Source organism: Martes martes (assembly GCF_963455335.1).
Source record: "Martes martes genome assembly, chromosome: 6".
Taxonomy (NCBI): domain Eukaryota; kingdom Metazoa; phylum Chordata; class Mammalia; order Carnivora; family Mustelidae; genus Martes; species Martes martes.
Window position 1 is genome coordinate 29,681,191 of NC_137893.1, and position 25,945 is coordinate 29,707,135.

Consider the following 25,945-nt stretch of genomic DNA (forward strand, 5'->3'; position numbering starts at 1 on the left):
AGAATAGTTCATAGCCTTAGGGCTCATTCTGCTCAGTTGTGTATTTGATCCAGTGTAAAATATAGCCAAGAAAACTCATTCATAATGTGATGAATGTTCTCATGGGTGAGGGTCAGGGGTAGTACCAGGTGCTGAGATGCGCTGGGGTAAACTTTCTTTGTGACAGCTAAGCCAGACGGTATGTGTGAGCATGCATGTGTAAATGTGCATGAGCACATGTGTATGAATTTAGTGGATGGGAGGAGTGAAGGTCAGAATGAGAAATTTCTAGGTGAACAGAAATAGGATATTGGGCAATTTGAAAGAAGTTTAATGGCTCATCTGAAAAGACGTAAGTGAGGAATTCAGACTCAAAGGTCACTGGAAAGCTATAGGAACTAGATCATGTCAGGTCTTAGAAGACTCTTTAAAAAGTTTTGACTTTATCCTTACAGCAATGAGAAGCTATTAATAAGGAGAATGGATCACAATTGCATTTTTAAAAAATTACTCTTAACTGCAGAGTGGAGACTGGATTTTAGTGGATACAGACTTGAAGTAGGGGGTCAGTTAGAAAGCTGTTAATAATAATCCAGGTGAGAGATAATGGTGATCTTGACCTGAGAAGTACCAGAGACGATGGGAAAAAAAGATTTGAGAGATCATACAGGTGTAGCATTGACAACTGTTATAGCCTGATTGAGGGGCCTGAAAAAGGGAAAAAAGAAGGGAGATGTTCACATTTCTGTCTTCGGCTGTTGGTGGGCAGAAAAGCCAGTCACTGAAGGAAGCAGGAATGGTGTGATAATAACCTATTTCCTTTGGGACTCATAGAACTGTTTTGATGATGAAGTGAAATAGTTTATATAATAGCAACTATCACAATGCCTAGTGCCTTATAGCTTTTTTCTGTAGTTATTTTCATTCTCATCTCCTCATTTCCAAAGTTGTACCAGTGTTTAGTAGCAAAATTGGGAATAATATTCCAGGCTTTTGTTTACCAGTCCAGAGTTCTTTGTTAATGGACTGCTGGTCTATAAACAAAGATGAAACACAGGGATTTTAAAGCAAATATTCAGAACTTATCCTGGAATTGCTTACGAGCTGACAGCTATCCAACTTATTTTTAGTTTATATTTAAAGTGAATCATATGTTCCAAAATGACTGACAGAAACACAGCTTTGTTTCTGAAGCCAATTCTTTTCCATCATTTTTGGACATCATTCAGAGCTATAACAGACTTTCAGGGTGTTTAAAAGCATTCATCCACGACAACAACAAATGCTAATTATCATAAAAAATAAACAGCTCCTGTTAACATCATTCTAAGAATTTCTCCTACTCCAGCACTATATTTCATCTATCATCCCATCTGTTTTGGGGGTGGGAACAAAGACTGGATGAAAGTATAATTATCATGTATCAAACTGGACAACACAACAAAACAGAAATGAATATAAATGGGAAGGATAGCATACATAATAAATAAATCTGGAAAGGGAAAAAAAGAAATGTAAATAAAATGGCACAGTGTGTCCTGCAGTAAACAGCAGATACATAAGTCCATAATGGAGTCAATAATGTTTATCTTGCTAAGTATGAGGTGGATTTTTCCCCATTTCAGTTCATAATCCTTGCTATAATCAGATTTCCTCCCACATGATCAAATAGGCATCTTGTTCACTTGAGAAGTTTACAAATCCTCTCTGTTGAATTCTCTCATTAAAATTCCACCTTGAGACTTTCAAAAATAGCTGAAAAGGAAAAAAAAAGTCTACTTCCAAATATTTATGAATACATTTCAAAGGGAATCTTAGGGTCAGTTCTATCTTATAAAAATATCAAGAACAGCCACATTCTCATAAGTGTGTTAAATTAAAAGGGACCAGGGCTCCTGGGTGGCTCAGTCAATTAAGGGTCTGCCTTCAGCTCAGGTCCTGATCCTGGGATAGAGTCCCTGCATTGGGCTCCCTGCTTAGCAGGGGTATGGGGTGAGGGGCTACTCCTCCCTCTCCCTCTGCCCCTCCCCTAGTTTGTGCTCTCTCTTGCTTACTCGTTCTCTCTCAAATAAATAAATAAAATCTTTTTAAAAAAATATAAATAAATAAGTTTAAAGGTACTACCAGTGGCCAGGTGCAGATGCCACTAGCTCACTACAAATGTAGTAAAAACATGGACAATCACATATCCCTAAATAGGAACTAGAAGCTCAGCCAGGGCCAGAACTTTGCTCTATTGGAATAAACACACCTGCGTTGGTCCCGGGCAAATAGTAGATTCCTTACCAATATATTTTAAATTAAATGTTGCATGAAATAGAGCAATTATAAGCTTTTATTCTCCTCAGAGTACTTTAAAGGTACACCTACTCTACGGATAATTTTGTAGTGACTCTTAGTATTAATATTTAAGTAATCATGTTTTAGAATCTCCAAGTATTTATGTCACTTTCAAAGTGAAGAGTGCAGCAAATTTTCTTTTAAATAGTTTCAAACTATTTTAACAAATTTAATCTGAGGTCAAGTTTCCATTAAAAGTGTATACATTGAAATACCTAATTACATTTATTTCTCTATTTAAATTTGCTTCCATGATATAAATGTTTAGAGTATTATTTAAAGCAAAAGATCAATCACATATGAAGCTTTGCTTTATCGAATTGTGATTTGATCTTGGTCACAAATTCCATTATCATTTTAGTCAATCACTCAAGAGCTACATACGTGAAATAAAAATGTCACAATACACACACACACACACACAGAATAGTGAAGAAGGTGTACTATCCATAAACATTTTGAACATTTGCCAATATCCTTTCTACCATGAGGAGTTTTAAGATAACAAGAAATAAATACAAATATCACATGTACAACATATACCTATATGCACTCATATATGTGTGTATATACCATGTGTGTATACATGTATATATGAAGATATGTGATGTTTGGATAGCATTCACCTGAATTAAATCAGAGGGAACAGAGAAGTAAATAACTCGCAGATTCACAATGTGTATGTATTCATATTTATATAGTTCTGTATATGACCATTCATAAAGAGTTATGGACCAATTTGTAACTGAGGTTTTCTTGGACCATCACATTATAACACCCCAGAAAAACCATTCACATGGAATCTACCATTTATAACTTGACGTAAAGAAATTTATCAATGACAGAAAAGTAATGATTTGGGAGTAAAACATCATACAACAAACTTAGTAAGTCTAATTTCAGTTAAAAGACATCAAATGTACTTACTAAGTTATTTTTTGAAGGGCTTTTATTTATATTTCTAAGTTAAAATTACTCATGAACATTTCACTTTTTAAAATCAGAAAAGTGAAATTACTCTCTTAATAGGTATTGAGACTCACTCTTTCTTACCCTAATGAAAATGTTTTTCAAGTTATATTCATTGTTTTCTCAACCCTATAATTCTCTCTTCCGTTGTCTTCCTGGGAGAATTCCTATCTGTCTAGTTTGTCAACTTTATGGGCAAAGGGACTTAGTCCTGCACATAGTTCCAAATCTTGCATGCATGAACAAAGTGTGCTACTAGATTACTTTGGGAGAATTTAATTCAAATGAATTTCAATTTTTATGTAAACATGAAGGTATAATGAAATGCCTTAGAATAAAATACTATAACCACATCCTATTTTAAGAGCACTATTTGGACCATTGATAAACATCTTAATGCAAAATTCCTGTCACTATAAAATAATCAATGTAGTATGAACTTCTACCAGTATAGCTGCCAAGGAAATAAAATACATTTATTTTCCATGTTTTACTTTCATATCTTTATCTATGGGACTCTTTTTTAATTGCTACTTCAAAACAACAATTCATATATAAAAATAATAATATACATTAGAACAAGAAAGCACAAACAACCTCTAGCCAGCAAACACTCATTAAATACTCATCAAAGATACTGTAATAAATATCACCTAGAAAACTCTATTTTCCAAATCCCTAAACTATGTCTACACATAGTTCTAAAAACTCTGAGTATTTCAATGGGTATTACATTGTTTCAAATTTGGAAAAAAAAAAAAAAAACTTTTCTTAAACTTCAAACATGCTATACAGATATAAAAGTTATTATTTATCATACACATTTTTGGCACATAAATGGCCAAAGAAAATGTTGAGTCAAAATCCTGAATTTCTTGATAAGTTTCACTAACAGTCAATTGTAAGGCTTTACTGTAGGAAACCACCCTGAATCTAGCAGAAGAATTCTTTGAATAAAATTTCAATATTATATTTTATACTCTCTCTATCCTTCATCCAATATTATAGTTCATGCTAACTGATCCTTCACAGGAAAGAAAAGTGCTTATCTCACAAATACAGAGAGAAAGTATGGGATTTAGCTGTTCTTTGGATGTGTGAAATTAGTGTTGATGTTTGATTCCAAATGTCTTTCCATCCCTCACCTTAATTAAAACACCAAAGAAGAACATAGTAAGAATCTTGAATAAGTTTCAGAATGTTGCACATACTTAAAGCATAGCCCTGAAGGCTACTGATTTTTCTTACCAGTGCTGTCATCATACACGACTGTGACAGTTTTCCACTTGAAGAACTGCACCAAATCCAAAATGGCACGGCTGAGTGAAGAGAAGTCTGGGTAAAGACTGACATAGAAGGAATCTTTGTTGTCCGACACCTGGTGCTTCCAGCGGGTCTGTATGTGGGGAACCCCCAGAGCGTTGCAGATAGACTGCACAGCATTTGCTGAGGAGCTGTGTGAAGGCCCGAAGATGGCAGCTACCCCAAGAGACAGCTGATCACAGGCTGAAGAGGAGATAGAAGTCGGTCAATAATGAGGAGAGATGCCAGCTTGCCAACGTTACCACATTATTATCGTAAGCCTGAAGGTTTATCCTGAAGAAAGATTTTGTTTTCCTTATAAATAACATCTACATTTAGATAATTTCCATATTTTGTTGAACTCCAAACATAATGTTTGTTAGAAGGGAAATTCTTCCAGCCATCTGCAGCTCAGTGTTCAAATAATTTTACAAATAATGTCAAAAGAGGGAAAGGGGAAGGGTATTCTAGAATTTAAGAAGGAAGGGGAAAGAAAGAATATAAACTTCAATGGATTTTAGTGGGTGACAAAATTTGTAAACCCCTTTTAATAATTTGTAAACCAAATGAGTTTAACACTTCATAATTCCTAAGACAGTAACCTGTTTGTTGCTAGAACATGCTAGTCTCTGGGCACTTGGGTGGTTCAGTTAGTTAAGTGTCTGCCTTCAGCTTAGTTCCTGAACCCAGGATTCTGGGATCAAGTCCCAAGTCAGGCCCTCTGCTCAGCAGGGAGTCTGTTTCTCCCGCTCCCTCTTCTGGCCACCCTACCCCAACTAGTGTTTGTGCATGTTCCCTCTCTCAAATAAATAAATAAAATCTTTAAAAAATGTTTAAAAAGAACATGCTAGTCTGTTATTTTTACATTACTCCTTTGAATTTCTCATTAAGAAACCTATTAATATTTTTTTATGCTTCACCCATATTCCATATTCTTTGGTCTAAATTATTTCATTTGAGACAGAGCTTCTTCTTCCTAATGGAAATAATCATGAACTATGTCACTAATCAAATGCACTTGTCTTACAGTTAATGACTTATTTTGCAATTATGATGACAAATGTAGTATTTCACAATAACCTTTACCCTTTTTTTCCAGCCTTTAAAACCTTTCATCACCCTGACATGGTTCTGAAATGTGGAAACTTATTTGTATTCATAAAGATATGAATTCAAAGGGCAGGCAGAATATAGGCTTTGATAAACACTAGTTAGCTGGGGGATAAAAAGGGTACTTTCATCTCACGGAATATTGTACCTTATCAGTTGCCATTAATATTAATGAAATTAGAAGAAATCTAGACCAGGTTAGAATTATAAATAATTATGTACATTTCCATCGAGGTAAGATAGCTAATAAAACAATATTAGAATTATAGAAAAGTAAATGTTGTTTTAAAAATATGAATTTAGAGCAAATGCTTTCTAAGTCCACTCCTTTGAGAAAAATCTGTATTATGAAATTTAATTCCTGTTAATGCTAACTATGCAAAAGAATGCTAACTATGCAAAGAAAAGATCACCCACTTAGACAAGTAAGACTATGGAAACCTCTCTCAAAACACGCTTACTACCAAGATTGTTGTTTGGTTAAAATAATGTGTTGATAATAGTTCTCTATTACCTTCCTTACTTTATAAATGTTAAAGTCATATCCACAAAGTTATTTTTCTATTCTTACCATTAAAAACACAGTTTAACAACATAATAAAATAACAAAATTTATAAATATCCTAATTATATCTTCTTATAATTCAATTTTCACATTTTCCATTTATTTTCAGTCATAAGAAGATACATCCACTAGTTTAAAAATAGGCATGGAGTACACATAAATGAAAGTTTTTTGAAAATTTTCCAGTAAAGTTTTAAGATTGGGCTGACATTATGAAGTCACTTGGAACTACAGAACTTTCAAGGGAGTCAGTAAATTGAGACAATATTAATAATGTAGTAGAAGTGACAGGTAATAGAAATAAAAATGTAAGAATGGATTCCAAAACGTGGTAAAATCCACTGATGTATCATTTTATTTAGTGGGTTCTTAAAACCGGAATAGTTTACTAAGAAAACAGGATTATTGGGGAAAAAAAATCAATTTCACAACAATCATAGACCTAATTGTATTTCATGTTATAAGCTTTTTTTTTTTTTTTTTTGGTAATAGGTAACCATATCACCTTACTGTCCCTGATAAAATTTATATGCATTTTAAAAAGAAATATTTGCATGAAAATATTCCTAATAACTTATTAGTTACATTTGGAATTAAGAAATCTCTCAAGAATACCTGGAAATTTGAATTCCAGAAAAATATAATGTTAAATATTTGTCAATTACCTTTTTTGGATGCTTCAAAGCTGTCATAGAGGTTTATCTTTTGGGTGTCATAAGTTAGAGTGGTATTGGGTAACAACGTTCTATTTCTATTGATTGTATTCACAGCAAATCTGAATGCAAGCTCTTCAGCTCCCATTGGGCCAGATTCCACATATTCAAAAATGCCACCTGGAAAAAAGAAAGAATAATCATACAGTTCTTAGAAGATAAAGAAAATGTATAAAGTTTTCTTTAATTTTATGTATGTATGCATTTATGTGTGTGTGTGTGATTTGCTTAAATACATGGAATTTGTGCTTACTTTTTCTGTGAACTTGAATATTTGAGATATGCCCTTTTAGATAAATCCATATCATAAAAATTTCTTTGCTATTGTTATCATAATTTACCATAATTTAAATATGATTTTGCTTTTTTCTTTCAATAACTCCTTCTTTTAGAGCCTAGGTATATATAGATCTTGCCTTAAGTACCAAGCATTATCCCTCAAATTTTGCACAGTTCGAGAATAATAAATACTCTATGCTGATATAAAGCTATGAAGTTAAGCATCAGGAAAATAATATTAAATATTTCTCTATTAATTGACAAATCAGAAATCTTTAGCATAATTTCTATGGCACATACTGTGCTAAACGCCCAAAATACAAATTCACTTGCAAATTCTAACAAATGAGCTTGCAAGAAAAGACAGCAAAGTAGCATTTCTCTATTTGTTTTACTCTAAGTCTTTTTTAGAAGATACTTGGACATTTGTGAAAGATAACTCTCCCCAACAGTGCAAATCCCTTCATCAGTAAATAATAAGGAAGCATATAATTTAGGACATAAAATATAGAGTACAATTCAAAAACATGTCTTATCCATTTGTCACCTTTCACCAGTTATGTCTTAATCCAGTTTCCTCATTCTTGTCTCAGTCTTGCTGCTTCTTAATGTTCTCTCTATTCAGTTATGAGTGACCTATGGGACCTCTGCTGCCAACAGAATCTCTTCTTTATTGTTACTTTGGTAATGGAATGAAAGTGTGAGCATCTGATATTTGACACTGCCCAACCTCTGTCTTTGGGAAACTAGTACTAGTTTAACAATAGAGAGCATTTCTCCCTTTCAAATTTCATTCCATGTACTCTCTGCACAGTCATTCACAAACTAAACTCCCTTGAATAAGCCATTTCCACAGTTTGCAATTCATATCTCATCAAAAGTCTTCTGACACATAAACCACAAACTACTTATTCTAAAGTAGTAAGAAGTTATGGTATGGTAACAATTCTAAATTAGCAAGAATCCATGGTATGGTAATAATTCCTGTAAACATGAGGAATTAGGAGTCAATAAAATACCACAGTACTCAGACAAATCCATATTCAGAAAGAATTAGAAAATTTGTTATTTGACCCCATATTAGTTTGAAATATTTCTCTTATTCTTTCAACTAAATTAATGGTATAGTTACCAGAGCAATCAACTTATTATGAAATAGTTCTCTAAATACAGTTAAAGTCTTTAGAGACTTAGGCCAAGCAGAGCAATAACAATTTACATGTCTAAATGGTGTCAAGAACCAAGTCAGATGTCACATATATATGGAGGAGAACAGTGGTGTGAGCTTAGACTCTGAAGCCAAACTGAGTGTACAATCTTTGTCTGCCACTTGCCATCCATGTAAAATTGGTCATTGCTTAAATCCTCAGTCTAAATCTCTTCATCTCTAAAAAGAGGATGATAATGAAGGTGACTGTATATAGTTGTTGTAAAAATTAAATGTTATCTTATAACAAAACACTTAATTAGACTGGTGGCTGCCCTAGAGTAAGCACTCCATAAGTGTCTAAGGTTTCACTGAATCTTCAAAGTAATCCCAAGTAGTATTACTTTATAGGAAAGAACTCTTTTGGCCAAAGATCATATAGCTATCAAGTGATAGAGCCAACATTACAATCTGTTCATTCAAAAACTTCAAAGCCCTTGTTTATTCTAGTACAAACTAGTATTTTTCTTCAAAGTTTTATTCAGGTAAAATATATAAAACCTCCTAAAGGCAAGACATAATGACTTTAATAATATTATGTAATTAGAAATGTAAGATTCTACATATGGAACAGGAAAACAATTGAGCAATTATAAGGTACTTCTTAAATTTAGTTAGAAATAAAGTTTCAATTATAGAAATGCAAACCTGAAGTTGTTTCTTAATGGCAAAATAAAATGAAAAACTAAATCTTCTACTTTCCTCAGTTCAAATTATAGTTTCTATGTGATATAAATACAAAAGACAAAAGAAGGATACAGAAATGATCAATATTTGATGACAGTGGGTTAAAATATTCCTATTCTTTATCTCTCTTGAAAACAAATAATTCAAATGCAAGTTTACATATTTATTACTGGTTTGAATATTTAAGGAAATCTTTGTAATTCCTCAAGATAACCCATTTTTATCTTAATTAAATAAAATAATTAATTTTTATTGATCCAAAGCCAGAATTGAAAATTTTGTATATAAAAATCAAAAGTATCAATGTAAGCTTTCTAAGCACAATATCTTCTATAACACCTTCTGGCCATGTTAACTCAAAGGAAGGAAGGAAGAAGGAAAGAAAGAAAGAAAAAGAATAACCACTACTCCTGTTTTGTGGAGGGCAAGTATGGACAGTGCAGTAAAAGAATTTAGCAAAGAATTACTTTCCAAAAAATATTGGGTCGGTCCCTTAAATTTATGTGGGAAACAAACAGAGCTTTTGTAATTCTATTAAAAATTTTAGAAAGTTTAGTAACATCTAACATAATAATTGATCAAAGAAGAAAAAAGTACCATCACCATATTAGATGGTTTAAAGACACCTGATAGATATCATTAATTATTCTTGACTAAGAAAATATTTTCAAAAAAAAAATAATGGAGTCATAATGAAGCTTTACTAAGATAAAAATCACATATTAATAGAAATATATTTAAGAGTAAAATAGAAACAAAGTCCCAGTAATGTCTGGAAAAAGATAAGAATATCTACAATATCCACTTTTTCTATTATTTTGGAAATTTTAATAAATGTAATTAGAAATAAAAATTACTTATTAGAACATAGAGTCGCATTTTAATTTCATTCTACATATAGAAGAAACACAAATATCATTTGCCAATGTCATTTAATCATAATGATGAAAATAACAAAATCAAGAGAATTTATCATGGAAGAAAACCTCCCCTAAAACAAATGTTAAACAAATGAATTCTTTAGGTAGAGGAAAAATGATCCCAGAGGGAACCACTACACTGCTTAAAGGTATGAAGTATAAAGAAAGGGTAAATATGTGGGTGAAATCAATAAATTTTAACTAAACAAGCAAGAACAGTAGTATCTTATGATGTTTGTAATGAATTTAAATCAAAGTAACAATAATAATAACACAAAAGTTGAGAAAATCATAAATAAAATTAAAGAATGTTAATGTTCTAGCCATATTGGGAGGAAGATAAAGATAATTATTTTAGACTGTAATAATGCAACAATACATATTTAAATTTCTAAGATAAAGACTAAAGTAATGAAATAACTTATGATCAAAAATTTTAAAAGAAGAAAAATGACTTAATAAAAAATATTTTATTTGTCCAAAAAGAATCAGAAACATAAGTAAAATAGAGAAAACACTAAAAGAACTAGTAAGATGATATAAGTGATCCAAAACAAATGTATCAGTAATTACATTAACGGTAAATGAAATAGATTCACATTTTAAAGTTTAAGATTACCTAACAGAATAAAAAGGCACAAAACTGTAAGCTACCTGTAAGAGAAATAGTGAAAAATAAGAAAAGAGAGGGGCAAAGATTGATTCTAAAACCACACTAACCAAATAAAACCTGGGGAAGCTATTCCAATGTTAGATAAAGTAGACTTAAAGAGAATAAAGGATGTCTATCATAATGATAAACAAGTCAGTACACCAGAATGATAAAATTCAGACTCTATATACACTAATAAAAAACAAAAAGCAAAAGCAAAAACAAACAAACAAAAAAAAACCTCCAACATATTGACAGGGCTAGAAGGAGATACAGATCATAGTGAGAAACATTAAAACACCACTCTTAGTAGCTCACAGAAGAAGCAGACCAAAAAAAAAAAAAAAAAAAAAAAAAAATAGTTAAAATTTAGATGTTCTAAAAATATTTGACTTAAATAACAAAGATGAAACACACTACCTCAAAATGACAAAATAACTTTCCTCAAGTGTATGTTTACCAAAATTGATCATAAGTCAAGAATGAAATCATAATGGTTATTACCAAATTGGGAACAAAATAAAACCGAAAATTTGGTACTTAAAATTTGTAGAATACAACTAAGTCCATGCTTAAAAGAAAATTTAAGACTAGAAATCAAAATGTAAATTTAAAAAATAGAAGACTAAAAATCAATGATCTAAGTGCCATCTCAAATATCTAGGAAAAAAAAATATCCAGGAACAAATCAAATCCAAAGGAAATAGAAGAAAAAAATAATAAAGATCAGAGCAGAAATAAAATAGTAGATAAAATAATGCAATAGAAAACACACATACAAAGTCAAACTTTGGTTATTTAAAATATTATTAAAATTTCTAAAATTTTAACGAGTCTAATCAAGTATAAGATAGAACTTAAAAAAAAAGTTGCACACCAACTCTTCATGAATATATAGATGCAAAAATCCTAAATACAGCAAAATGAATCTAGCAAAATATAAAGACAATAATACATCAAACCAAATGGGTATGGAGGTTCCTCTAAAAGTTAAAAACAGAACTACCCTAGGATCCAGCAATTGCACAATTTATACAAAATTGTGTATATAAAAGAATACAAAAACATTAATTCAATGGGTTACATGTACCCTCTTGTTCATGGCAGAATTATCTATAATAGCCAAATTATGGAAACAGCCCAAGTGTCCACTGACTGATGAATGGATAAAGATGTGGTATATGTATACAATGGAATATTAACAATAAAAAAGAATGAAATCTTGCCATTTGCAATGATATGGATAGAACTAGAGAATATTATGCTAAGGGAAGTAAGTCATTCAAGGAAAGACAAATACCATACTATGCCATTCATATGTGGAATTTAAGAAACAAAACAAACAAGTGAAAGAAGAAAAGAAGAGAGAGAGGTAAACCAAGAAACAGACTCTTAACTATAGAGAACAAACTGATGGTTACCAGAGGGAAGGGGGTGAGAGGAAAAGTGAGATTAAGGAGCACCCTTGTGATGAGCACCAGGTGATGTAAGGAAGTGTTGAATCACTATATTGTACACCTGAAACTATACTGTATGTTAACTAACTGAAATCTAAATAAAAATTTAAAAAGAAAAAAAATAAGTGGGGTTTGTTTTAGGAATTCAAGATGTGCTTAACATTTGAAAATAATTATATATAGTTTAAAATATTAAGAGAAAATGGAATGATCTTTTTGATAATTATGACAGTATCACTGATAAATTTCAGCTTCAAATCACGATTAAAAACTCTGAGCAATTTAGAGATAGAAGAGAACTTCTAAGCGGATACAGAGTACCTATAAACAACCTATATCAACCATCACACTTACTGTATAATGTTGAAATCTTTCCGCTTAAGACTAGAAACGAAATAAGGGTGCTCACTATGGCCACTTTTATTTAGCATTGCAATGTAGGTCCTCTTTAGTGCAATGAGTAATTAAACTAAAATAAATAAATAAGCATAATAAGTTTTGAAAAGGAAGAAACAAAATTATGGTTATTCTTGGATGAAATGATTGTATATGTAGAAAATAATACAGATAAATTACTAGAACTAAAAGAATGAATTTAGCAAGATTTTATTGGATATAAGATCAATGTACAAAAATATATTTCTACATATCAACAACAAAGCAAAATGAAAAAATTATGAAGTATCATTTTCAGTAGCATCAAAAAACTTTAGATACACTGAAATATAACATAGGATGTGCAAAATATTGTGGTGAAAGGTATAAAACATTATTGAGAGAAAATAAGAACTAACTAAACAGGAATATACTAAACTTATGAAATAGAGAAGTCAAGATTTTAAAGATGTTAATTCTCCACAAATTGTTCTATAGTTTAGTATAATCCCAATCAAAATCACAGCAGACTAAAATACATATAGAAATGCAAAGGGCCTAAAATAATAAAAGCAATCTTAAGAGAAACAAAGGCTGGAAGGCTTATGCTACCATATTTCAAGAATTGTAATAATTAATTCAACTATAAGTTACTCAATTTTGGAATTAGTATAAAAGTAGACTAATAGAGGGGCACCTGGGTAGTTCAGTCAGTTGTGTCCAATTCTTGATTTTGGCTCAGGTCCTGATCTTAGGATGGTGAGTTCAAGCCCCATTTAAGACTCCAAGATGATCATGGAGTCTGATTAAGATTCTCTCTCTCCTTCTCTCTCTGCCCTTTCCATCCCTAGTTGTGCTCTTTTTCTCTTAATTAAAAAAAAAAAAAAAAAGACCAATAGATAAATAGAACAGTACATACAATCCATAAACAAACTTTCACTTATATAGTCACTGACATATAAGTGATAATGTTATAGTGCCAAAGAAAAAGAATTGTATTTTCAATAAATATGTCTGGATCAATTCAATAATCACACTTAAAAAATCATTTCAATCATGTGGCTGAATGTGAAAGTTAAACAATAATGTGAAAAACAAGCTAGGAAAATATTACTTAACAAAAAAAAAAAAGAAGACAAAAAGTATTTACTATAAGGTAGAAATATGATATATAAGACATTAAAATTAAGAATTTCCAAGCTCAAGAAACAATTCAGAGGATGTGTCTATCTGTGTGTGTGTGTGTATGTAAGATAGAGATTCATCTCTTGAAAATATTCATAAAAAGAAAACAGCAGTCAAATCAATAGAAATGTGGGTAGAAAACTTGAACACTCACTCTCCCCTAAAAAATTCAAAGGGACAGTAAACATACAAAAAGGAGTTCAATTTCAGAGTATTCTGGACAATAAAAATTAAAATTACAGTTCAAAACAATTTCACAGACACTCAAATGATTACAATGAAAAACACAAGTAGTATCAAGTGTTGTTGAAAATGTGGAGCAAGTAGACCTCCCATGCATTGCTGGTCTCTCTAGAAGACGGTACAACCTACTTTGAAAATTGTGCTTCAGGGTCTTCTAACATTGAAAATCCACAAACCCTGTGGCCAAAATTGTGCTCCAGGATACACACCCAACAAAAAGTGCATGCATGTCCGTCAAAGATCATGTACTTGGTAACCACATACAAAAATATAAGATGAATCTCATAAACAAAATATTGAGTGAAAGAAGTCAGATACACAAAAAAATACTGCTGTTTGAAAGCATTTTTCAAAAACTTCAAAAAATAGTGGTGGGGTAAGGAGGGTACATGATGTGCTTCTGAGGTGCTGCTGATGTTCTGTTTTTTAACCTCAGTGTTTGGATATGTTATAATTAAAGCTCTACTATTCTATAATTTGTGCACTTTGGTACATATGAATCATCTTTTAATAAAATTTTATTCTAAAAAACAATTGCATGAGGTGCCTGGGTGGCTCAGTCCGTTAAGCAACTGCCTTCGGCTTAGGTCATGATCCCGGGTTCCTGCTGATCAGGAAGTCTGCTTCTCCCTCAATCTCTGCTACTCCCCTGCTTGTTCTCTTTCTGTCAAATAAATAAAACCTTAAAAAAAAAAAAATTGCATAAAAGCGCTAAGACTTTTCTAAATTTGATAGCACAAGCAATAAAAATAAAGTCAATATTGTTAAATGTAACTGGAGTGTTTGAAAAATAATCGTAATCAAACACATAAATATGATTAAAGAAAGGAAAATAAGAAGATATACAAAAGTATATTAACAGAATATAAACATAATATTAAAAAACAAAAGAGAGGGGTGCCTCAGTCAATTAAGCATCTGTCTTCAGCTCAGGTGATGATCCCAGGGTCCTGGGATTGAGCCCCACATCTGGCTTCCTGTTCAGTGGGAAACCTGCTTCTCCCTCTCCCTCTGCAGCTCCCCCTGCTTGTGCTTGCTCTCTCTCTCAAATAAATAAATAAAAATTTTTTAAAAAGGTTAGTATCTTCAATATATAAATAACACTAACAATAAAAATATGATCACTGCAACAGAAAAATTGGCAAAGAATATGAATAATTTATAAGCAATATATGCAAATAACTACTGAACATATTAAAATGCTCAAAAATAGGAAAGACTAAAACACAGAATTTTTAGAGATTAAATTTGTTTAAGTGTGTGAGAAAAGCACAGTTGAAAAGAAAAAGAAATTGATAAACTTTCTTGAAAACCTTTATTTAAATCTATCAGGCTTTAAAAACATCATACACTTAAGTCTGGTAATTCCACCGTAGGATGAAACCTGAAGAAAAACGCAGGTCATTTAGCTGTGAGGATGTTCGCTTTGTTCATTAGAACAATATGATTAGAGGGGTGCCTGGGTGGCTCAGTGGGTTAAGCCTCTTCCTTTGGCTCAGGTCGTGATCTCAGGGTCCTGGGATCGAGCCCTGCATCAGGCTCTCTGCTTGGCGGGGCTCCCTCTCTGCCTGCCTCTCTGCCTACTTGTGATCTCTGTCTGTCAAATAAATAAATAAATAAAATCTTAAAAAAAAAAAAAGAACAATATGATTAGAAATGCTCTAACCATCCAATGGAAGACACAAATTATGGTACACTTAATTAATTAAATAATATGCATCTAGCCATTTTTATATTTGATAGAAGTTATTCGATGACAAAAATGCTTTATAAGCAGTCACAATATATACTTATGCCTAAAAAAGTATTAAGTATGGTTTATTTCAGATGACAGGCACTTGATTAATTTTCTTCTTCCCACTTGTTTGTACATTTTATGTATGTATTTATTTATTTTCTTACTTATTTGTGAAAAAGAGAGAGCCTGTGAGAGCAGGAAGGGGCAGAGGGAGAGGGAGAGAATCCTAAGCAGTTTAGAGCCACTCCAGAGCCAGATACGGGGCTCCTTATCATGACCCTGAGATCATGACCCCGGCCAAAATCAAGAGTCAGACACTCAACCAACTGAACCACTCAGACGACCCTTTTTTACACATTTGAAATCGTTAACAATGAATCTGTGTTTTTATACTTTAAAAAAAATGAATAAAATATGTTTTAAAAAGAAGCTAGACTATTATTAAGGGGTAGCAGAAAACAGGAGAGTAGCTAGAGGACTCTATGAAATCTCTGGGTGTTTATGCATTTTTCTTTTATGATGAGGAAGACAGCAATTTTATATGATGGGGAGAGAACAATAGAAAGAGAAAGGTACCAGGTAGAAAAGAAGGTATTACTGATGAAGCGAGGTGGTTCAGGAGCAAGAGAAGATCAAATCCAAAGGAAACGGTAGGTAAACCTGGGGAGAAGGACGCTTCATTCACTGAAGCGAGTCAATTATCTGTGATCTGCGGATGTGAAGACGGGCAGGACACTGAAAGACTTCATATTTTATCATTTTCTTTGTGAAGTAGAAAATAAGGGCCTACAAATTTGATTCTCTAAGGAAGAAATCAGCTATTTTTTTTTCCTAAAAGTGTATCTTTGGCCTTAAAAATTGCTAATAAAAAATTGAAAGGCAAAGCATTTTGTCTTTCTGTTCATAAACCTACAAAAGGATAATTGTTCACCTGATTTTGAACAGATCCTTTTCTCTTTACATAGCTTGAGAAAAATAATACACATTTTGCACTACATACCTTCTATAAAAAGTGCTTCCAGACTTATTAATTTTATTATGAAGAGTCAGAAGTGTACATAGCATTTCGTAAGCATGTGGTACATGAAAAGAGAATTGCTACCCTAAGGAGTTCAAAAATCATGTTGGTGGGTAAAGTACATCCCAGAATAATAAAGAGCACAGAAGAACTATATGATCCTAAAGAAGCATTTTAGTAACTTATAATTATGGGCTTTCCTGAGACTTGTACCAAGATTCACCCAATTTCACATTTTCAAGAACCTAAAGCCTACTTTCTCATTATCATCAAATTCCTTATTCTCTATTGGATACAAGCAACACTCCACTGCTTTCTTATACTTACCTTTGGCTTTTGAAAATTAAAAAAAAAAAAAAAAAATCAGCTACAACAATCATTCTCACAGCTTTATTTTTGTTTTGTTTTGTTGTTTTGTTTTTGTGTGTGTGTTTTAATTCAGAAAGAGTCACCATATCTCACATAACCCCTATATCAAACAATAAAATTCCTCCAGTTCTTTCTCCAAGCTTATTGTAAAAGTTAATAGCTCTCGTCACTCTATAATAGGCTTGATAAAGAAAGAAGAAAAGAAACAGATGAGAATAGCTTCCTTTCCATAGGTCTATTTGCCCTACCTTGTTTTGTAGATATGAAAGAACAAATGGCAAGGAATCCTTTGTTTACACAAAACTCCCCAAAACTGAAACTTTTACTATTTCATAAAAGCAATATAAAGCAAGACTTGAAATAAAAAGTTTTATATTAGCTAATTGCTGAAGCCTCTCCAAATCTTTTCTCTTTTAGATCTATTTAATCTACTCCTGAGTACTATATGACTCATAAACCTGTGACAGATGTGCCAACCAACATCACATGTAATTTCTGAGATGGTTCAAATACGTCCTTTCTTAAAGTAGGTAAAAATCATCATTTTATAGATGTTTAATTTAATAAAGAAATCAATGTTATGAATGTTATTCTCTCTGAAGACATGCTAGTTTTTTCCCCATCAACTGTTATAATAATCTTATTTTCTATCTAAATAAATGCAAAACATGTTCTCTTCACTTTAGTTTTGTACAAATCCTTATCCAAAGGATAAAATCAGCACGCTTTTTTGTAAATGTGAAAGGCTATTTTGAAAAATGCCCTAGATATTAAATGGCATTAAGAAATTGTTTCTTTTTCTCCTTAGGCAAAATGATGCTATAGTGGTTGTATAAGAAAACACTCTCGTTCTTAGGAGATTCATGATGAAGAGTTTGGGTGTCATAAAAACAAAGATGGAAAAATGTTAACAATTAGTTAATTAATCAATGTGGTAAAATATATGAGCATATGTTACCATCTGATCTTTTCTGTGTATTTTTAAAGTTCATAATAAAAGTTTGGGCAGGGGATGGGACGCTTGGGTGGCTCAGTTGGTTGGGCAGCTGCCTTCGGCTCAGGTCATGATCCCAGCGACCTGGGATCGAGTCCCACATCGGGCTCCTTGCTCGGCAGGGAGCCTGCTTCGCCCTCTGCCTCTGCCTGCCACTCTGTCTGCCTGTGCTCGCTCTCTCCCTCTCTCTGACTAAAAAAAAAAAAAAAAAAGTTTGGGCAGGGGGAATAAAAAGAGGAAGAAGAAATAAAACTCCTATACTTACCGTTTTGTTATCACTGCATGTTTTTAACAGATTTCTCAAAAAAAACCATTAAATTAATCTGCAAGCAGTTATAAAAATACTATATGGTCAAATTGTACTATTATTTAAGTATAATAGAGAGAGGAGTCTAAGAATGGCATAATCAATAAATCACCTGGTCTACACATCCTTTGGATACTTAGATTGCTTCTACTACTGAATATGGGTCTCCTGGAAAGGTTAATTTGCTGCCATTTGAAGTTTTCTCTTACTTCCTGGGAAAGCTCTAGCACTGAGTGTCTCTTACTTCCTAGGAAAACTCAAGCATCAAGTTCTTCTACATATTAATCCATCCTCAGATCTTAACCCCAAGAATACCCCACTGGAGGCCTTTCCTACTATTAAACTAGCTAGTGACCTTAATTATTCTAGCTAACAGTTCATTGGTTTCCACCATTTCTGCTGGAACATCACTGTAAACCTTTCCACATGCATAACCAGGTCCAAATACTGGGAAGTACGTCTTCGGTGCTGTAGTAATGCATCTCAAGTGGTTTTTTCAGACTTGTCCCTACTCTGGATTTCTTCTGCAACTGAAGTAATATTTCCAAAATGCAACTTGTCATTTAATTTCTTAAGATCTTTCAATAACTGCCTAATTTTTAAGCTTAGGGCCATTTACAAAGTTCTTCACAGTCTACCTTCTCTTTCTCCAGTATCCTTTCTCGCCATTCCCACTTTCCCAGTGCTTTCCCAGTATATTAAACCATCTACCTTTCTCTGAGTGAACCAGAATCAAATGCCACCATTCCTTCCAAGTGATGTTCCTCTGCCCAGGAACCTAGCTCCTACCACAGATACACACCACACACACACACACACACACACACACACACACCACACACCACACACCACACACCACACACACACACACATCTTTAACATTCTCTCTCTCCTAATGTATCATGGCCCTTTGGCATAGTCACTTTCGCTGGGAAGACATTCCTCATTGCCCCTTACCCTCACCTGGCTAAATTGTGTCTCTGATTTGCATTCCCTTGGTTCCAGATCACTTCCAAACATCATAATGTATACTGCTACACTCTGAAGCTTAAGAAAGTTAAGTCAATATGAAACATGTTTAAATTTGAGCTCACTCTGAAGAATGAAAGCTTCTAATAGTCAACATTTATTGAGAGTACACTGTATATCAAGCATTGTGATAAATATTTTATAAACATTAATAGAAAGTCATCAAAAATGTAATTGAATCACTTTTTCTTTAATTAAGGTATTTCCCATTGTTATAATATTTTATATTTTAGTTGTGAATATAACTCTGACATTTAAGTTGTCTACATTGTTGAGTCTAAGAATTGCTTTCCTCCTTTATGCTCCATAGTCTCTAAGGCAGATTAATTTTTACGGCAAACAACTTGCTTTACTGAGTCTATTGTGTCCTGCATCAGCAAGATCTTGGAGCTTGTTCAGCACCCTAAGTATCTTGCCTTAGGACAGTTACACAGTCAGTAAGTGATGGATGCTGGATTAGGACCCAGGAGACCACAATCCAGGCCTCATCTTTTAATGACTACACTGTACTGTTTCCTGCTAAGTGACACTGCCACTCTGTTTTCCATGTCTTGTTCTTTTCACAGCCACTTTCCTTTTTCTGAATGGTAAGCATTTTGAAAAAGATTCTTAAAGTTTTATATCAATATGAAGTATGACTATAACATTTGGAAGCTAATTTTGTGTGAAATTGATGGACGCCATCCTAGGGACCTATCTATAAGCAGGCAGAAAATCGCATGTGCACATGGACCTGGTTGCCTGAAACACCATGAAAAAACGAATTAGCAGGCCATAACTCCTCAAAGTGGGATGGTATGGGAAGCACATACTATAAGGGGTGAATTTTCCAAGGAGAGAAGTAGTGACCCATCTCTACTGAATACTGAGAGACACCTCTTAGTCCCCACTTGCTTCTGAATCTTCTCAGCCATGAAGCAAAGAGTATTTCTAATTTAATGAGTAGAGTGACTCCAGTCTTTTGAGCCATATTTCTAGTAACAATAATGTTCTTCACTCTAATGCATATAAACTTGCAGCTCTGTCAATATTTCAAGTAAATAAAATATTATACAAACATGTGGCTAATGAAAAGCTTGTCTGTAGAATGTCCTGAAGTTTTCTGAAGTTCTAGCACTCTGCAATTCTTCACTATAAAAGGTATGAAAGCTACTCTTGCATACCTCCTCCTCCATCTATCATACTCCATTCAACTCAAACTTGTGCAGCGCATTTGGAAAAAGGAAGCTGCTGATGCAGTCTAAAATAGAGAATATCTGTCTGTTAGAAGGCATTATATAAACCAAAATCAAGTTGTAGGAAATAATGTCATAGTATCCCACTAAACAAAGATTGGCTGGGCTCACGCATATAAATGTGTTTTCTAATTATAAAAATGAATAAGCTTTTAACTTTACAAGCCTCCTATTGTTTCCAACATATTTTTTGCCAGTGGATGGAAAATAGGTGTTGATATTTCCTTCTACAAATGGACCCTTGAAATCATAGAGAGAACTATGGAGTTACACATTCAAATAATATTACTTTTAAAGCAGATGCACTACATACTGCGAGGAAAATTGGGAAATGGGTACTTAAATGTTAGCAATTTAAGACCTAGAAGGAATGCATACTGATTGGGAAGGCAGATGCTTGAATAATATCAAGATATAAATAGGACAGATCAAACTGAGATAACAGGGAAGGCAGCCACATGAATAATCACCATATAAGCAGTATAAATAACACCAACTATTTGAGGCCAAGAGCACACACTTTAATTATATTGATTTTTAAAAAATAGGTCAGCTAAATAAAAAGAAAAGGCAAAAAGTGATTGAATGAGCAAGTCCCTTCACAATCCAGACCTCTGTTTTTTTTTGTTGTTGTTGTTTTTCCTTTTGCAAAATGTAGGGAATAGGTGAAATGATCTTGAAGATCAGAGAGTCAGAAAACTTTCATGATTCTAAGGCCGCTTGAGAACTGCAAAGTAAATTGGGGAGCATAACTGATTATGTCAGAATTTAAAATGTGGTTAATTGCCAATCTCCTACAAATGTGGAACACTCTAACACCCTAACATTAATTTCCCCCAAAAATTGACTTGAAAAACCAAGTGTCCAAATATTACTGAGCTCAATCAATAAAAATATAGATGGAAATTCATTTTGAGTTTGCAAAGAGCTACACAGAGATGTTAGGAGGGTATATTAGAGACATTAAAATAAACTTTAAGTTTTAATCCAGAAAGAGTAATTAAAAAGATGGCTAGAAAATTGATGTTTTAAAAAATTCAAAATCAATTTAAGAGCAATAGTGCAATCCATAAAGCAGTTTAAATATGTAATTTGATATTACATATAATAGAATTTACATTACTTATATGGACTATTACTTCAAGAAAGTCTTTTAATTCCCTCTTATATAATTATTTTGCTAAGTTTCTTTTAAAAATAATCTTTAGGCTATTTGCTGGAGCCATGTATTTTTGTGTTTATTTTTTTCTTTTAACTAAAGAGATAAAAGGAAATTTTAAAAGTAACTGTTTACTTTCACCTTTTCAGGCAAGGTTTCTTAAAATACTAAAAAATATTTTTGTTTAATAATCCAATCGAGAAATGGGAAGAAGACATAAACAGAAATTTCTCCAAAGAAGACATACAAATGGTCAACAGACACATGGAAAAATGCTCAACATCACTCAGCATCAGGGAAAAACTAATCAAAACCACAATGAGATACCATCTCACACCAATCAGAAAGGCTAAAATTAACAAGTCAGGAAACAATGATGTTGGTGAGGATGCAGAGAAAGGGGAACCTCTTACATTGCTGGGGGGAATGCAAGCTGGTGCAGCCACTCTGGAAAACAGTATGGAGGTTCCTCAAAGAGTTGAAAATAGAGCTACCCTATGGCCCAGCAATTGTACTACTGGGTATTTACCCCAAAGATACAAAGAAGTGATCTGAAGGGGCAACTGCACCCCAGCGTTTATAGCAGGAATGTCCAAATAGCCCAACTATGGAAAGAGGCCAGATGTCCATCGACAGATGGATGGATAAAGAAGATGTGGTGTATATATGCAATGGAATACCTCTCATCCCTCGAAAGAATGGAATCTTGGGATGTCGAGTGGCTCAGTCGGTTAAACATCTGCCTTCGGCTTAGGTCACACAGTTAAGAGTAAGGTCTCTGTTGTTGAATCACTGTATTATACACCTGAAACTAATATAACACTGTATGTTGACTAACTGGAATTAAAATAAATACTTAAAAAAAAAAAGAGAAGATCTCTGAAGTTGGCCTGCTTGAGCTCATAATCCACTTCAGCCTTTATGCTGAGCAGCCTTAAAGAAATCATTTAACTTATTTTATACCTGTTTCCTATTGGATTGTTATTTGTGTTACTAAGTACCAACTTCATAGGATTGTTGTGAAGGTTAAAAGAAAGAATAAATTAAAATTCTTAGAACAGCAGGCTATTTCAATAAAACTTAGCTATTTCATTTTAGTTATGTCTAAATATTTATTTATAGATATATAAATATAAAATAAATATACATATATAGAAATATCTCAGAAAGGACAGACATTAAAGTATTAATGGAGGACAGCTGTGAATAACTGAACCATAGATAATTACTATTTTCTAAACGTCTTGGAGTAAAAAGAATTTTATATATCTGAGATACCTTTACAAGAAGAAAACAACATTTGATAATGGAGTAATTTGAGACAGAACATTATACCATTTTAGATTCTTAGTATAAGACAGAACCTAAGCAAAAGGCAGAATATTTCCAATCTTAGGGAAATATCCAAATATAGATTCAGAAATTTGGCTCATCACTATAGAAATGAACCACTTTAGGGGCGCCTGGGTGGCTCAGTGGGTTGGGCAGCTGCCTTCGGCTCAGGTCATGATCTCAGGGTCCTGGGATCGAGCCCCACATCAGGCTCTCTGCTCAGTGGGGAGCCTGCTTCCTCCTCTCTCTCTCTCTGCCTGCCTCTCTGCCTACTTGTGATCTCTCTCTGTCAAATAAATAAATAAAATCTTTAAAAAAAAAAAAAAAGAAATGAACCACTTTAGTTTGGGATAATCCCATTTGTTTATTTTAGCTTTTGTTGCCTTGCCACCAGGAGACTGGTCCAAAAAATTACTACTAAAAGTACTGTTAGGGACTTGTCCATGTTTCTTCTAGAAGATGTACAGTTTTGAGGTCTCACATTCAGGTGTTTAATCCATTTTAAATTTATTTTTGTTATGGTGTAAGATAGTTTTCTAGTTTCATTCTTTTGCATGTAGCTGTCCCGTTTTCCCAAAATCACTTATTGAAGAGGTTATCTATTCCTTATTGTGTATTCTTGTCTACTTCGTTATATATTATTTGAGCATATGTGTGTGGGTTTATTTCTGGACTCTTTATTCTTATTCTAGTGATCTATATATCTGTTTTCATGCCAGTACCATACTGTTTTGATTACTATATCTTTGTACTATAATTTGAAATCAGGAAGCATGATACTTCTATCTTTGTTCTTCTTTCTCAAGATTGTTTTGGCTATTTGGAATCTTTTATGGCTCCATACAAATTTTAGGATAAGGATGTAGAGAAAAGGGAACCCCCTTGCACTTTTGGTGGGTATGTAAATTGGTGTGGCCTCTATGGAAAACAATATGGAGATTCCTCAAAAACTTAAACATAGAACACTTTTACGTACTGACCCAAAGAAAATGAAAACACTTAGAAGAGATAGATGTACCCCTATGTTCACTGCAGCATTATTTATAATAATCAAACATTGGAAGCAACCTATATGTCCAGTGATAGATGAATAAAGGAGATGTGGCATGTTGTTGTGTGGTATCTATATACACACACAATGGAATATTGCACAGCCATAAAAAAGAATGAAATACTGCTATTTGTGACAATATGGATAGACTTAGAGGATATTATGCTAATGAAACAAGTCAGATGAAAAAAGGTAAATACCATATGATTTCACTTACGTGTGGAATCTAGGAAATGAAACAGATGAACAAATGAAGCAAAACAGAAACACTCATAGATAAAAGAAACAAACTTCTGGTTACCAGAGGAGGGAGGGGGTTGGGGGACGGGTAGACTGGTGAAGGGGATTAGGAAGTACAACTTAAAGTTATAGAAAAAATAAGTCATGGGGATATAATGTATAGCATAGGGAATATAGTCAATAATATAGTAATAACTTTGTATGGTAGCAGATAACAACTAGACATCATGAGGATCACTGCACACATATTAAAAAAATACTGAATCACTATGATGTACACTTGAAACTAATAGAATATTATATGTCAATTATACTTCAATTAAAAAAGAAAGAAAGAAATGAATCACTTTACCTTTATGGAATAATGATCTTGAAAGCTGAACAAAAAAATTACCTAGTTTGAGAGAAGCAATTCAGATCAGGCAGAGATGTCAATTTAGCATCTCCTCCCAGAACACCACTTCTCAATATTCGTTGAAATGTGAGTAACTTGGTTATAATTCTCTCCCAAGTTTCAGATGTGCTAAGCAACTCAAAATCAAAATTGTTGCTATTTAAATTAGAAACCAACTATACGTTGAGTGAAATATATATATATGTATATTTTTAATTTATATAATATATGATATATATATTTAAAAATCAATACATGAAAAGTAATTTTAAAATAGTATGTAAAAATGTCTTCTGCTTACACCCAAGCTAATAATGGGAAAGGTCACTGCTAATTCTCCTGAGATTGGCTATCATGCTGCAGTGAAGAGGGTTTTCGAGAAACCAGAAGAATAGGCAGAGGTTCTCATGCAAGGTGAGGTCATCATCTGCTCCTGGATCTAGGTCTGCAACTAATCATTTATTTTGGGAGAAGGATGATAAGTATTATTCATTTTATCAATTCTTATTCCATGGCTCTTGGTTTCTTAGCCCCAGATTTACCAAGAACATATGGAGTTGATGGTGACTGCATACTGAAGAACCTTTGCTGATGTCCTGACCTTATCCTGACAATATTGGTTACATTCTATACTAGGGCTTTCCTGCAGGATCTAGAGTACTTAAACTGCTATCCAAATTGCTATAAAAGTTAACTTAGTTGTTTCCAAGAAAGACTGATAACTCCCTAGCTGGGCAGCACCCATGCCAGAACAATAAATAACAACAAGCTCTCTTTCTAACTCTGGTAAGTTAAAGAATGACAGGTTTCAGCAACATTTTCAAACACTCTGATTTGCATAAAGCCACAGATCAGAAGAGTGACTTTTAGTACTTTACAATGCAAAAATCAACTCTCATTCACTGTTCTGTTTATCATAACAGATGTTCTGATCAGCATTCCCAGGTCACCATGTACAGTGTACATGTTTATATAATTACAAGAGAAAAGAGGTTAAAATGCTGTGCCTCATCCAATACTGTCAAAATGAACCCATACAACAATTCACACAGGGGAACAGCAAGAGAGTAAATGTAAGCTCTATAAATATACATAA

The 25,945-nt window shown here is 33.1% G+C and overlaps 1 protein-coding gene across 3 annotated transcripts in view; it reads right to left on the minus strand.

The window, feature by feature from the left end:
- The window catches only part of GRIK2 (glutamate ionotropic receptor kainate type subunit 2), a gene marked incomplete at both ends in the record, with an annotated part of 637,516 nt that overhangs the window by 384,791 nt on the left and 226,780 nt on the right, over positions 1-25,945 (minus strand). For all 3 annotated transcript variants that reach the window (XM_080806625.1, XM_080806626.1, XM_080806627.1), the window contains 2 exons: positions 4,537-4,794; positions 6,931-7,098. In XM_080806625.1, coding sequence (XP_080662751.1) covers positions 4,537-4,794; positions 6,931-7,098 — 426 coding nt within the window. The remainder of the gene's footprint in view (positions 1-4,536; positions 4,795-6,930; positions 7,099-25,945) is intronic.